Raw genomic sequence first — 15,503 nt, forward strand, 5'->3', positions numbered from 1 at the left:
ATTAAGGAACACATTTTGCTGGGCTTGGTCAAATAATTTATTATCTGGTTTTAGATGTTTCTGTTTTCAGATTTTATCTCTTAAAGTGTGGAATATCTATCATTACAGTTAACAAACTGCTTTTTTTGTCGTTTACTTCCACTCTACAAAAAGCCAGCTTCCTGCTTCAGGCACAGCGCTCTTATCCAACCCCTCAACACTGTTAAACCCTGCCCAACACTAGCATGACCTACAGCACACACAATGCACATTCGCAAACATGTGTTGTGTTAGTTTAGGTGCCATGGTGGTTTAACATACATAATATCTCTATCTACCATGGATTTGCACTGCAGGTGGCGGATACTCCTCAGCCTTTGGATACAAGTGGGCTTTGTGCCTGGGCTACATTGTAAAACTGTCAATCATCTGTCAAGGGAAGGTAGGTGTAAGGATTACTCTTTTCAAAAATGAATTTCAAGTTGAATCAGTTTTAATTCAGTCCAATTAACAGCTTAAAAGTCTTAATTTGTCTGCTGCCACTGAAAAAATGTGATTTTACTTTGTGAAACAGAGCCCCAAAGGCCTTGGGGCAAGTCAAGACATGCCATCTTGTTTGATTGTGGAGTGCGTGCTTTATTCCATGCTCATGCATTATGTTTTCTATTTCTGGAGCAGATGTGTTGCTCTTAAAGGATGAGAAGGATCCTAAATGTTTCGCCCGGACTGAGCAGGATTTCACCTGCTTCTTTGAGACTGCAGACAACAGGACATATGATTTACTCTACACTGTTTACAGGTATGTTTTATAGACAGTACATTTATTGTGTTTTGTATGTTTAGTGAGTATAAGAGTCTCAAAAGATTTAAACAGTAGATACGTTTCCTTACATTTTCTCTGAATCATAAACTGGCTTCTTTACCCTGTGTTCTACAAAAGGTCTTGGGGAATTGTAATATTAAAGGTCCCATGTTTTGGCCATTTCTACTGATCATAATTCCATTGTTGAGGTCTACTAGAATAGTAGTTCCAAAATCACATTGGTTTTCTCATACAGCATCTCTGTATAGTATGTGTATTCACTCTGTCCTAAACGACTTGTTGGAGCTCCTGCCCCCCCCCCCCCTATGAGCCCACTGTGCTCTGATTGGTCAGCTCGCCCACTCTGTTCTGATTAGTCAACCACCGTTACAGCTGAACATCAGTGTTTATGTTTTACAATGGCGTTTGTTAGCAACCAGAAAATGACACCAGTAATGACAAACAGATGAGAATGCTGCGTGGGGTCTGGGTGCCGTGTTGGCGGGAAGTTGCGGCGCTCGCTGCTCCGCCCTTTGAGGCTCGAGGAGCGGACAGTGTGAGGTGGATTACTGGTGTCGTTTCCTGGTTGCTGCGTGTGGTCTGAGCTCCGAGCTCCGAGCTCAGGCTGAGTGAGTGAGTGTATGTGCGGAGCTCAGGCTGAGTGAGTGTGTGTGTGTGTGTGTGCAGATTGGTTCATTTGGACGTAGTGACGTCAACCTGCCCCCGGAAGCATATGATGGGACCTTTAAGTCAACCAAAACCTTTTACTTTAAATTACTTGTTTATTTTAGCATTTGTTGTGTCTATAATGTAACCCTTTTTCTTCCTTGATTGACTGATTAATATATACCACCTTTTCTATTGTGTCTGTCATTTGTTCTAATCTAGAGAGAAAAGATGTGAAATGTCTGTCCAAAAAATTGAAGTGGCAACTTTCCTGCACATCTGCTCATTTCCTGAATCGGATGTGTTGTCATTTGTGGAAACACACCTTGAAGTGGTGGAGCGCGACACCAATACCAGCCTCTACAGAAGAACTGTCTCCGTGGAGGACCACTGTAAGACGTTTCCTTTTGCAATACAATTCTTCTTAGGGGGAGGGAGAAAAGAGGAGATGGCTTGTTAGGTAACTGAAAACAGCCAATGAGTCAGCTGATCATAGGTATCCTCAGTTTCTTCAGGGGGTCCTTGGTCTTTGCTGAGACTTCCTGTCAATAAGTTAAACACAAAGACAGCAAGCCTAGTCTTCACCTGTTGGATAAATACAAGTGAAGTGTTTTTACTAAATTCTGTATTCTGATTAATTTACTTTTTCCCCATCACCTTCTTGCCTCTAGTCCTCCTGGATCCCCCCTTCAATGTGTCTTTACACCAAAATGGCCAAGCAGGACAGCTGCAGGTTTCATGGCGGACAAAGGTCTCAAAACACTTGAAAGATGACGTGATGTACAGGATTCGATACTCTTCCAAGGGGCTGGGAGTGATGATTAAGGTGGTACAAACAAGTCTTTCAATCAATCCATTATATCATTTTATCTCACACTTACTGAGTGTGAACATTAATACAGTTTATATATCATGTAAGTGTTGATATCCCCAGTATTCAGGTTAGTGTGATGTACTTTTGTTCATCACGGCAACTAAGACTTATTACAGAGCAATTTGAACAATGTCAACGTTGTTTTTTCAATAAACAACAAATACAATATTTAAAGTGGACCTATCATGCTATATTTGAATAATATAGTGTAGGACCATACCTATATAAGGCATATTTATACTTTTTTTTTTTCAAAATACCAAACAGATCATGCATTTTAGCCATGCCACATTTTGCTCAATTTGACATTTTTTAGCTCTGTTTTTGCAAGGGCAGATTCAGTGAGAACAGCACCACCTACAGGCCTGGCATATGTACTACAGCGTCTCCAGCGCTTTCGAACGGCAATGGCCGTGGCTGTCTCCTCCTGATTGGTGGAGTTGGCCCAATAGCCGTAGCGCCACTGTCCTGACGTCAGGACAGTGTTCAAATCTGGATCAGTTTTTATCAGATCCGTTGCAGCCCCTTTTTTAGAGATTTGGGTATGGAGGAAAATAGAGAGGGTTGTGTTTTCTGACACTTGGTGAGTTCCCTGGAACACTGGGGACACATATTCATGTATAAAAGACGTACAAAAGTGCATTTTGCATGATAGGTCCCCTTTAAATTGTAAAGTATGCTATAAAGGGTATTAAAAAGAAAAACTATAGTATGCCATAAAAATGTAAAACAAATAAGTAAAACAAATATAATAACAAAACAGCAATTTTTTTTTTTACATTTTGTAAAATGTCTGATTTTCTACAGGCAAAGGAGGGTGAAACACTGGACTCTCTGGTTCCAGGGGAGGAGCTTGATGTCCAGGTTGCTGTAAAATATGCTTTAAACCCAAATGCAGGACACTGGAGCAGCTGGTCCAACCTGGTGCGAGCTGTGGTTCCCCAAAGTGCAGGTGAGACTAGATGCGAACAAAGAGGGTGAAGCTGTTGTTATCCATAGCACAGCATCTCATCCTGTGAACGCTTCTGTCACAGGTGCAACACTTCAATAACACATTTTTTCTCTTGTTTCAGATGATATTTCACTAATGTGCTACACATCTGACCTGCAAAATATCACCTGCCAATGGAATGGGAGCAGATATGGTAAAGAGAAGGATTACAAGCTTTTCTACAAGATGGATATCAGGTACATACATTACATCGTTGAGTTTTAAAAGTCCTCATATGTGCATGCTAAAACATGTTTTATAGAAATATCACCTTGTTTTTTTATTACATCCTTCACAGTAAACAGCACACACATCACTTTCAGGGACATCGTTCTTTCAAATGTATTTCACTCTCTGTGCAGACCAAAACAAGTAGGCCTGCACATGTGGTCATCTGATTATATTATGACCCTTACAGTAAAGATCTGGTCTGGACCGAGTGTCTCGCAGATGGGGGCTTGACTGAAATGTGCCGTTTCCATGGAGACGAGTTCGGAGCAGTCAGGGTGAAGCTCTGCAGCTCTTCAGCTCGACTCAACAGGACCTTCTTTCCTCCAGAGTTCACCCTCAGAAACAGCAGTGAGGGATTTATTTTCCTCTTTATTCCACTTTGTTTCTTTTGGATAGGCAAATTGTTTTTTCTTTAACTCTCTTCATAAAACGTGAAAATATATCTGTGTAAATAATTCTTTAGAGGCGGAGGTTCATCAGAGGTAGATTTTCAGTGAACTGTGTAATACATAAACGAACCAGTCATTTTAAAACCGTTGCATGCTTAGTTAGTGGTCATATTGTATATATGCCTTTATCATACATGTGTAAAACCAGGTTCTCAAAATCAGATTTGCTTAAACAAATATTTCACAATAATCTTTTTTTATCAGACCTTTTAAAGGAGAGGTGTCATGCTTTTCCGGTTATTACCCGTCCCCTTGTGTGTTACGAAGGTTTTTATGCATGTAAACGGTCTGCAGAGTCAAAAACCCTCAAAGTACACCCTGTAGGGAGTAAAACTCTAACACAGAAAAGACCTCCCCAAAACGCCTCATTGGAGATTTATCATGTTCTTCCTGGGCATCGTGACGTCTGGATACCCAGTAGCCACGCCCAGAGCTATGACGCGATACGGTCATGCGGTACCCGGAACCAAATGGACCAATCCGTGGAGCCGTTACGTTACGTCCGCGGAGCCGTTACGTTAAGCCCCCGCTGATTGGTCCAAATTGACCAATCCACGGACTTCCTCACACACAGACAGCTCTGCTGATTTCTCCTCCCTGGCTGCAGGCTGATAACAGACAGTTGGGATCGCGGCAAAATTCTCTCTGCAGACCCATTCTCACAGCGTTTATCAACCTTTTTCTTACTCAATATCAAGCCACACTTATTGTTTTTACTTCGGCTGTGAGTTTGTGTGTGTTCAGGATGAGTTTGGCTGTGTTTCGCTGTGTATCCTAAACAAGGAAACAACACCTCCACGGAGCTCAGCGCGATTCACAACGTCCCGACCAATCAGAGCACACTGTGCTCACAGGGAGGGTGGGGGCTGGAGCTATTGGAGCTACAACTAGCCGTTAAAGGCAGAGAGAGAAATTCAGTGAATACACGTAGTTTACAGAGATGCTGTATGAGAAACCAATGTGAGTTTGGAAAATTGCACAATATAAATCTATTTTAGTATACCTCAACAATGGAATTATGATCAGTAGAAATGGCCATGACACCTCTCCTTTAAGTTCCTCACAAGTCATGAACATAGCCTTCTTAGCAAGTTATCCCAATAGCTCATCTAGTCCACTATAGGCTAGAAATACAGGTATCTGAGCTCTTTATCTGTATTACTTGCAGCAGACTGCATTTTCAGTCAAGTACGATAAGTTAAGTACAGTAGCTACTAGCTTTTACCACATTTCTTCTTCACCTTTTTACCTCATGCCTTTGAGAAAGTTTGGTCTTGTGATGTTATTTACTGACAAATTGTTTGTGCTTTTTAGTCAAATCATCCCCACCATGTCATCTGAGAGGAGCATCAGAGAAGGACAAGTTGTGCCTAAAATGGGAAACTCCTCTTCAGGCTCTGTCGGCCCACCTGCAGTATGAAGTGGGCTACCAGATGAGAGGGAGTGAAGCATGGATGGTAAGATGTGATTCACAGCCACACATGCTTTTCCTTTCTTATTCGATAATGGTTATTGTTTAATATGTTTAACCCTTTGATACACAACATGGGTCAAAAGTGACCCGAGGGAGTTTTAATTGTAAATATCTTTGCAAATTACTTTAACAATTCAAAATTCCAGGTATTCCTCAATTAACTTGTTTATGATCATCACAAATTATTACTTTCATTTTTCCTTTCTTAAATTTTGAATAAAAATCATTTTTGTATCACAAATTGAAAATGACCCGTGACAACATGGGTCGAAAATGAACCGTATTGATCTACAATGTTATTTCATGATGGGTAAGTGTTTCTTAGCTATATTTTTGGAAATCAATTTATTTAATCATTTAATATCTTGTTTTTGATCACCACACATCATTATTTTCATTCTCCATTTCTTAATTTAGGAACTAAGACTGTTTTTGTTTTTGTATTTCTACATCAAGTTTGCATACATGGGTCAAAAATGACCCATGTATGTAAGTGTGATAAAAATGAAACTAGAAATTGCATTTCCTGCAGAAAATGCGTGCAAATGCTGTAAACTGTGAACATTTGTTGCTGAATTTAGCTGAAAATGCAGAAAAAGCTGAATATTTTATTAGTTGAATGGTCTCTGTAGCTGCTTTTAGCTACAAAAACCAAGTAAGTGTGTTGCTGTAGTGCAGAAAAGTGAAATTATTTGAATCCAAATTGATACAGCTCAAATGCATTGCAATGACTTTGTTGAAAACTTGAAAGGGAAATGTTAAACTGGAAGAGTAGGAAAAATAGTGAAGAAGCTTAATATTTAAAAGAAAAGGTTTAAAAAAGGTATAAACAACAACATGTATAGCCTCAATGTCCTGAAATAGCTGAATAATGTAATAGTTGAATGGTTTCTGTAGCTGAAAGTAGGCTGAAGGAGTTAGATAGTAAATGTAAGTAGTAGTGAATGAATGTTTACAAACACCTGTGTGTGTAAGCCCAGAGATCAAAGGTTACCATGGTGACGACGTTATTAAACACCCGTGTACATGAGCCCAGAGATCAAAGGTTTCCATGGAGATGTGCAGTGAAAGGAGAGCCTTTCCATTGTTCTGAATGAGAGATAAACCTCTTGCATTTCTAACTTTTGTTGGAAAAAAAATAATACAAACCTCCAGTGTGTTTGTGTGCGTGTACCAGTCTGTCTGTGGGCGTGTCTGCTCTGATTAGATGATGTCACTCAGGTGTGTGGCCCCAATCTGCCCAGCAACACCATGGTAACCAACTGCAGAACTGAGTCCCATTAAGAATGCATTGAGGATTATATCTGACCATTTTGCCACCTGTTCAAAAACTATGGCTCCTATCAAAACATTAACAGACCGTGAGCATCAGGGAACCCCAATGAACTGATATATGTTTTTTTGGGGGTTTTGTGTGTAAAATGTGGAGATGGGAGCAGTTTGTTTAAAGTTTACTTCTCTCTGTTCTGAAGTAAGAACCGGACACATTTAACATGGGAGTCTATTGGGAGCTTTTGTCTCTTCATGCTCTCAAGAGGCATTTTGTATAATTTGTTTTCTTATTTGTTTTTACTTTTTTAACGTAGGACAGGTTTTCCTACATTTTTCATGAAAAATGATGTCCAAGGAGTGTAGGGTTTGGGAATTATGGCAGGTTTAAAACGTTTTTTTGGGCAAATTTCAAGCACTCTGTTTTGAGACAACACAGTCTCACGGCATTTCGTGTTATAGTCACGAAATTAATCTATTGATTCGTGTTCACCAACACGATTTCACAATTTTTTTCGTGTCACACAGAACGATTTTAAAAGCAATGTAAATAATAACAAATTAGAAGGAAAAAGACATTTAAAAAAATACAGATTTAAGTATTCTGACACAGAACGATTTTAGAAGCAATGTATTTATATTGGTAGTATGTTTCATGCCTGCACCAAATAATAACAAATTAGAAGGAAAAAAAGATGACATAAAATACAGATTTCAGTATTCTGAGGCTCTGAGCCCCATTTCTTTTCCTCACTGACGGCAAAAAAACTCAGACATTATACAATTTAAATAAAAGGGATAGGGTTAGGCTTAGGGTAAGATATTGAGTAAGAACATGTTTTTATGAACCACACAGCTTCTGGTCTTCCAAGACCCGACCGGACAAAAAGACGTGTTGCAGGCACGAAACATACTACCAATAGAAATACATTGCATTTAAAATCGTTCTGTGTGACACGAAAAAAAGGTGAAAATCGTGTTAGTGAACACGAATCAATAGATTAAATTAATTTCGTGACTAATAACACGAAATGCCGTGAGACTGGGTTGTTTGAGATCAAAGCACTCTAGACTTAACGAGCTGCTCAATACACACTAATGTTAAAATCTGAAGAAGGCCTCTTTACCAAGCTCCAAACTAAGTTAAATATCTCAAAAAGTGTAAAAGATATGAAAAATGTCTTGTGATCATTCTAAAGTTTGAATGAAGTCTCTAGCTGAAAGTATGTGGAAGGAGTAGCATTTGGCGCAAGGTGTAGGTAAAAGAGGATTTGAAGGTTCCTCCCATTGAGTTCCATGTTAACAAAAGAGTTTAAAAAGCTGAATATTTCAAAAAGTATAAAATATTTTGAAAAAGTTGAAAGTTTCCCATCATGTGCTGAAAAGGCTGAATAGTTTGATATTTGAATGGTTTCTGTAGCTGAAAGTATGCTGAAGTTATTGAGAGCCAAACTATTTGGTGAAATAAGGAGATGATTAAAGAATCTAAGAACTATAGTGTGAATGCTGTGGCACAGCATTCACACTAATAAAGACATACAACAATAATAATTTTGTTATAAATAATAATTTTAGCAGTGATTTGGACCAAACATGTATTCACTATGGAATTTGATAGGAAGCTTTTATTTGTAAACAATTGCAGTTAGGAACATGTTTACCGTGGACAACTTTTCACATGCCAAACTTGTCACAACTCAACAGGCTGCTTTTGCACGACTGATTCATGTAAGTCTTATTTTACACTTCTTTTACCTAAGGAGATATCTGATATCTTGTGAAAGATAACAGTACATCATATTTGAACATTACCTGACCTTGTCATCCATTACTAGTGAGGAAGAGACTTCATGTCTATGTCAAATTACACAGGAGGAACTGGACAAATGCTGCTGTATGATTATTATATACCGCAACATCACAATGGAAAACTTCTTCACCAGTATCCCTCTGGCTGAAAAGCTCCTTGAGAAGAACCTGACAATTGTGGGGACTCTTCGCCAGAACAAGCCGGACATACCGCCTGTCATGAAGCCATCCAAATTGAGGGAGACGCATAGCTCAGAATCTGGATTCAGTGGCAACATGACCATGGTGAGCTATGTGCCGAAAAAGGGGAAATGTGTTGTCCTCCTGAGCACCATGCATGATGACAGAGCAGTGGATGACAACAGTGTAAAGAAGAAACCAGAAGTGATCCGGTACTATAACAAAACAAAATCAGGAGTGGACACAATGGATCAGATGGTTCGCACCTACACATGCAAGCGGAAAACACAGAGGTGGACCATGGTGCTCTGGCACAATGTGCTCGATGTTGGACTCTGGAGCAGGAAATCAAATCAAATCAAGTTTTATTTATATAGCACATTTAAAAACGATTTTTGGTCGAGCCAAAGTGCTGAACATGTAATAAAAACACTTTACTACAATCACAATAGAACAGTAGAAACGTGTTCTGTGGAGTGACCAATCATGCTTCTCTATCTGGGAGTCTGATGGACCAGTCTGGGTTTGGCGAATGCCAGGAGAACGTTACCTGCCTGACTGCATTTTGCCAAATGTAAAGTTTGGCATACAGTGTATAAAGAGATGCATGGATGGCACGCCCCACCTCCAAAAGCACATTACAGGGGCAATGGAAAGATGTGGGCTAAAAAGACTAAACACACACACCACCCAGCCACATGTAATGTTTGGTCCAAATCACTGATAAAATAATTATTTATAACATAATTATTATTATAGTATGTTTTTTTTAATCATTTTTATCACACTTGCATACATGGGTCATTTTTGACCCATGTATGCAAACTTGTAGAAATACAAAAACCGTTATATTTCCTAAATTAAGAAAGCAAGAATGAAAATAATGATGTTTGGTGATCAAAAACAAGATATTAAATACTTGGAATATTAAATGATTAAATAAATTGATTTCCAAAAATATAGCTAAGAAACACTCAGCCATGTATGAAATAAAAAAAAAAGTCAATACGGGTAATTTTTTACCCATGTTGTCCCTTAGAAGGGGTTCTCATACAGTAGCTTGTGTATCAAAGGGTTAACTATACATACAGTTAATTAGGGCTACAGGTGGCTATGCTACAGCAGGTTATCGTTGCTGCCAGTTTCATTGCTCAAATAACCACCAGATGGCACCAGAGAAGGCATTATTCAATTATACATTCAGTGACGAATGCCGAGTGAAAAATTAGCAAAATGAGTCTGACCCATTGCATTAGTTTAAAAGAAAATGGAATGTGGAAAGACTTGATATGCAAAGAAAATGTTGTGCAGATAAAACAGTATTCAGGGAATGGAAAATAATTGCATTTAAAGGCAATATTGAAAGTTGCTAAATTGTGGGGGAATGCATAAGGAGCACATAATCACTAAGATTGTCATGTATGTTCTTAACATTAAAAGTGAAATCCACCTTCCTTTCACAGACGGTGTTCGTACAGGGTCCTGAGACCGGTGCATGTCTGGAGGTCCCGACAGGAAGTCAGTACAGTGTTAAGATCAGAGCTAAACCTAATGGGTTTATTTACTCAGGCCACTGGAGTGACTGGTCAGATGTGCTGACTGGTGAAACCCCTGCTGACGCAGGTAAGCTCATACTGAGACTGACAAAGATCTGAAACACATTTATTTGTAAAAATCACAACAAAATAGGAGTAGATTTTTAGTCTGTGTGTGTTGCTCTGATTAAATCAAACCCTAATGCTGTTTAAATCACATTTACAGGCACACTGCTCATTCTGTCTATCCCTGTCTCCCTGCTGATAATGGCCATCATTGTCATCTCCTTGTTTCCCACGTACCTCCGGTAGGACTGTTGTTCCTCATCTTTTAAGATTGAAATTAGATGAATTTTGAGGACTAATAATAATAATTTGAGACCAAAAAAATATTGATAATATTATGATGATTTTCACATTTCTTATCCTTTTCATTACATCTTTGCTCTATGTGTGTTTATACTGTAGTAAGCTCAAGCTGTATTTTTGGCCACCGGTGCCCAACCTTGATAAAGTCCTACAAGGTTTTCTGACAGACCTCGACAAACAGAGATGGGTAAGTTATCTACATTATTTAACATGCTGCATTTACCATTTGGTTACAAATGTATCTAAGCAACGTGTATGCAACATTGCATCACTTGAACATCAAATATTTTCCCCCAGTGAAACATGGTTTAGGTTCAATACTAATTTAGCCATAAAGATACAATATAAATATAGAGGTACATATAATATATCATTGTAATGACATGAATTGTGTTCATACCAGACTGTATATAAAGGTTCATACATTGAATAGGTGAAAAAATAAGTTTAAAATATAACATGAACATTGTGTCAGTGTTCCACGGTGTAAACATGTTGCTATTTGTGCTACAGAATCCACCAATAACAGCAAAGCAATGCTCTGAGGAAACCACGTCTTCTGTGCTGGAGATCATTTCTGAAGATGAGGGTTCAGTATTGGGGAAGCCCTCAGAGGGATGCACCCCGCTCCTGTCAGAGAGACACCTCTGCAGTGGAGGACAGATTGAAGGGACCGGAGTCTTCTCAGATTATGTGACTCTGAACAAAGACAGTATAATTATTTGCCCAAAAGGAAACAAGTATGTCCACGAGGAGGTTGGACCGAAAGACAGTCCAGGGATGAGTGATGAGCTCCTCTCAGTCAGTCTGACCGCGTGCTCAGGCAGTGACTTACTGAACCGTTCCTACCTTCCTCTGCCTCTGTCTGCAGACACACCCGACTGCAAGCTCACTGATGCAAGGGGGCCAGGCAACCTCTATACTAATATCCCCTGTAGCTAAATGTACAATTAAGGTTCTTTGTATCCACTTGTGTAGGTTAGATTTAAACCTTCGTATTGACATAAAAGCATAGCACTTATGGCTTCAAACTAGACCTTTTTACAAAATTCAACATTTCTATAATTGTTGAAGATATTTAAGCATATCATATTGTTTTTATATTTGTAATTGTACATAATACTGCTGTGTGTTTATATCCACTAGAGAGAACAGTAGATCCAGGATACACTCAGTGACTGTATTGTTTGGTATCTGTTAACATAATTACCATGTTTTACTTTTCTGGGGTTAGAATATCAAAAAAAGTAAAAGAAACAATGTATAGAGGGAAGTGGCATGAGGGATTGGGAATATAACATGATGTGAATGTTTTGAGTTTGAATTTTATGTTTAAACATTCATAGGAAAATATGAAATATGTAAAAAGAAATACTTTATTTTTTGTGATTGTACTTTTTTTTTAAATAAATTATCTGCATCTGGAAAATCTTTTTTTTCTGCAGATCTTATTAATTGATACAGTTTGTTTTATATTGATATATTCTATACATATTTATTGTAGATTCCTCTGAGTCCTATTTGAGGTTGGAGTGTTTGCTTGTAAAAGACAAAACAAGCCTTTAGTTCATTATGCATTACATTATATCTTGAGGGTTTGTATTACAGGCAATAGTTTTTTTGCATTTTCTGTGAAGGCACTTAACGTAACGTAAATGTCAAACTAAAACATAGGAGACACATGGACATTTTAACTGATTTGAGCAGCTTGCTAGACAGCAGCTTGTCTTGCTTACTATCAAACAGCAACTGAACTGTCTTGAGCTTAGATACATACCCTATTTCTGTCTGTCTTACAATTTAGGTGTCACTAGGTGGTAGCAGAGATCAGCGGGCAGAGATGGGTTGCCTCTGGGTTGTCATAGCCAGTCCTTACTGAGACAATGCTAGGTTATTCTACACAACACAACAATTAGAAAACAGTTAGATTTTAATTTTTTTTAAATTTATACCAACCTTCCTACCCTCCTTGAGCTTTATTTGTGTTAAGATAATGTCAAAACCATAAACAAAATATGAATTGAAATTACATTTGTAACCATGACATGACAGATTAGTTAACCTTCATAACTGGGGCCTGAACAATAGAACAAAACACAACACAGGTGAATGCTAGATGATTTATTACATGAAGTAGACGAAAAGCTAATTTTACGATGATTCAAACAATTTTACTCACAACTTGTATGAAATCCAAGAGCCCTCAGTTGGAATAAGAGCAACCACAACAACATGACTACTGTAGTGAGTGAGGGGATTAGTAAGAGGATAAATAAACCTTCAACAAAGTCAGCACACATTTTCAGCCACAGTTACTCACAGACCTGCCAGCCAAGAGCCAAACATGTATTAAATGTTCTGAATCAGCGCCGATAGGAACATCTCATTCTGCCACAGAGCTGCACAACCAACGAGTGATTGGAGCAATGTGAGATAAAATCCAATGGTTGACTAATCAGGTAGCCTAATGATGTATTTGTTAAATTTGACAGGGACAACACATGTAGCCATACATTGCATTGCAATGTACTGTATATAGGACTCCATGTGCAGATCTTGTCCCTGGTTAGGCTTTTAATGACTGGTCTGGCCTTATGGAGTAACTGCGTGAGAATCACAACTGGATGCTCTGCAACTATTCTATCACCTCGCATCCAGCCAGCTGCCTTCTGTAAAATATACTACTCGTGTCACACTTTAACAGCAGGCCATCACATCTACAGCGTTCGCCAAACTGTATGATATCATGGCCATAAATTAGCCCGCATTGTCTATGAGGCAATAGCAGAGGAGCGGAGAGAGCGATTGTTTAGAGTTAGGCAGAAAGACAGGGAAAAGTTTAAGAGTCAGTGTTTACTGGTGAACAAGCCTCTCCTCCCAACAGGAATTCTTTCCATGTTTCATCACTGCCCACTTGCCCAAACGCCAACGTCTACAGAGGGAGGTTGAATCACCTCCTGATGTCATTTCCTCAACTTTCACTTACAATCACATTGAGAAAAAACATGGTTTTACATTTACAGTATATAGTACAGTATTCAAGATGTCAAATCTACAGGCTTCAAATGGGGATTCAGCAACAACAGTGATAAGGCCACCAAAACAGAACTCATTAACATCCTTAAGACTCATGTTTGCACCTACCATTGTGGAGACATATGGAAACACACCAAGCTGTTGGCTTGTTCTGCATGCCAAGTGCAAAACTCTCACACTGCAGTCACATTTGGTGCTATTGGATTTAGTGTAATAGACATCAGTTTCACAGCATGCTCCCTTTCAGTTTTCGAGTAAAAACCGCCAGACGGGGAACAAAAAGAATCAGTGTAATCAATAACAGGCAGAACTAATGGAGTGAGAAAACTACAGTGCCTTCACAATCATTCAGCAGGAGAGACATTGTGTGTTTCATACAGACTTTAAATGTACATTTAGAGAAGCAGGGGTGTTGTGCTGGAATAAATGAAAGCTAGGGTTTTATAATGAAGACATTCATTTCCCACACAGGCGGCTTCTCTCTCTCGTCTGTAGGGTTGGCACAGAATCTGAACATTTGCATCCCCACATGAATCTAAACAAAGGCTCATTAGGAGGGATGCCAAAACGCTCTGAAAATGGTACAGGTGGTCCTTAGAATAAATGAACAGGCTACTGGTCGCTAGCTGGTGGAAAGGCATGAAAAAGGTGACAAAGATGCAAACCCCCAATGAAGTATGTTCAACAGGAGGTTTATCTGTCAGTTGTTAGTCAAAGGCCTGCATTGCAACTCAACTAAAAGTATTCAATGTGGCAACTAAAACATTTTATCAAACGGATCCATCTGGTTTTATTGGTCCAGTGCTATATACTGTAGATCTCTTAAGGTGTTCAAAATTAAACAGTGTAAACAAGTATTGGTTTGCAGGTTTCAGAGGGGCTTAATGTGGCACATGGTCTACCCCTCGGATCTGGGATCTGATCATTTAGTATCTCATAAAGATTATATTATTATTTTTGTGCATTTATCCTTTTATCATAGTGATAGTGGAGAGACAGATGAGACGCTTGTAGGACAATAGTGCCAATGTGGTATGTGCCATGACCACTCAGCTACTGGGTCATCCTGAACCAAATGTTTATAATTTGTAGACTTTTTGGAGTAAACACGATCAAAAAACATATATAGCTTAACATGGGGAAAATATATTACCCATTATCAAACCTCCCAATTCGTTTTCTTGGATTGCATTGAGCTTTAATTAGAAAAATGTAAAACTAAAAAAATCTTATTCAAGATTTTAATAATAATGATTCTAATGTAATATACTATTTCTACAAGAGACAACATTAACCAAATGTGTTTCAAGTAAACTGATCTATTCACAATTTTGTTGAATTAAATGTTAGTTTTTTTTGCCTATCCTTCCTCTGAGTACCAAAATAGATTAGCTAAACCTCGGGATCCTTAGTGATGTGATACAGGCTCCACTTGGGTACCATGCACTCAGAGACCCCCTGCTGAGCGGCTCAGATGTCGACCCTCTTGGTGATGAGCACCGAGCAGCATGTGAGGGCTCCGTCCAGCTTGGCCTTCTCCATGTTGGACACTGGGATCAGCATGTGGTCCTTCAATTTCTCGAACACCTGCGGGACATAAAGACAGGGCGTCAATGGAAAAAGTGACATCCTGCTCTTTTAGATTCTTTACACTTCATGAAAGGTTATTATAAAAGGATGTCATCTCAAATTCAAGGGAACACAGTGTTCAGCCAACTATTATTGAATAAAGATGTCGTAATGCTATTATATACAGTATTTGGGATTCAAGAAGCTGCATTTCTACATAAAAAAAAAAGTTATCAAATGCAAAATAGATATTGTCATGGCAACAGCTGT

The 15,503-nt window shown here is 38.8% G+C and overlaps 2 protein-coding genes across 2 annotated transcripts in view; one reads left to right on the top strand and one right to left on the bottom strand.

Annotated features, from left to right (window-relative positions):
• Positions 1-207: 207 nt before the first annotated feature.
• mpl (MPL proto-oncogene, thrombopoietin receptor) lies at positions 208-12,087 on the top strand. Its single transcript, XM_034146405.1, has 12 exons — positions 208-421; positions 658-778; positions 1,670-1,839; positions 2,119-2,273; positions 3,129-3,273; positions 3,395-3,509; positions 3,731-3,891; positions 5,307-5,449; positions 10,188-10,347; positions 10,486-10,567; positions 10,728-10,815; positions 11,142-12,087. The coding sequence occupies exons 1-12, from the start codon at positions 319-321 to the stop codon at positions 11,568-11,570; spliced, it is 1,872 nt and encodes a 623-aa protein (XP_034002296.1). The 5' UTR covers positions 208-318; the 3' UTR covers positions 11,571-12,087.
• A 647-nt stretch (positions 12,088-12,734) lies between these two features.
• The window catches only part of ddah1 (dimethylarginine dimethylaminohydrolase 1), a 69,716-nt gene continuing 66,947 nt past the window's right edge, over positions 12,735-15,503 (bottom strand). Inside the window, exon 6 of the mRNA XM_034147468.1 lies at positions 12,735-15,251. Coding sequence (XP_034003359.1) covers positions 15,135-15,251 — 117 coding nt within the window. The 3' untranslated portion in view covers positions 12,735-15,134. The remainder of the gene's footprint in view (positions 15,252-15,503) is intronic.

Source organism: Trematomus bernacchii, unplaced genomic scaffold (assembly GCF_902827165.1).
Source record: "Trematomus bernacchii unplaced genomic scaffold, fTreBer1.1, whole genome shotgun sequence".
In the NCBI taxonomy this organism is placed as follows: domain Eukaryota; kingdom Metazoa; phylum Chordata; class Actinopteri; order Perciformes; family Nototheniidae; genus Trematomus; species Trematomus bernacchii.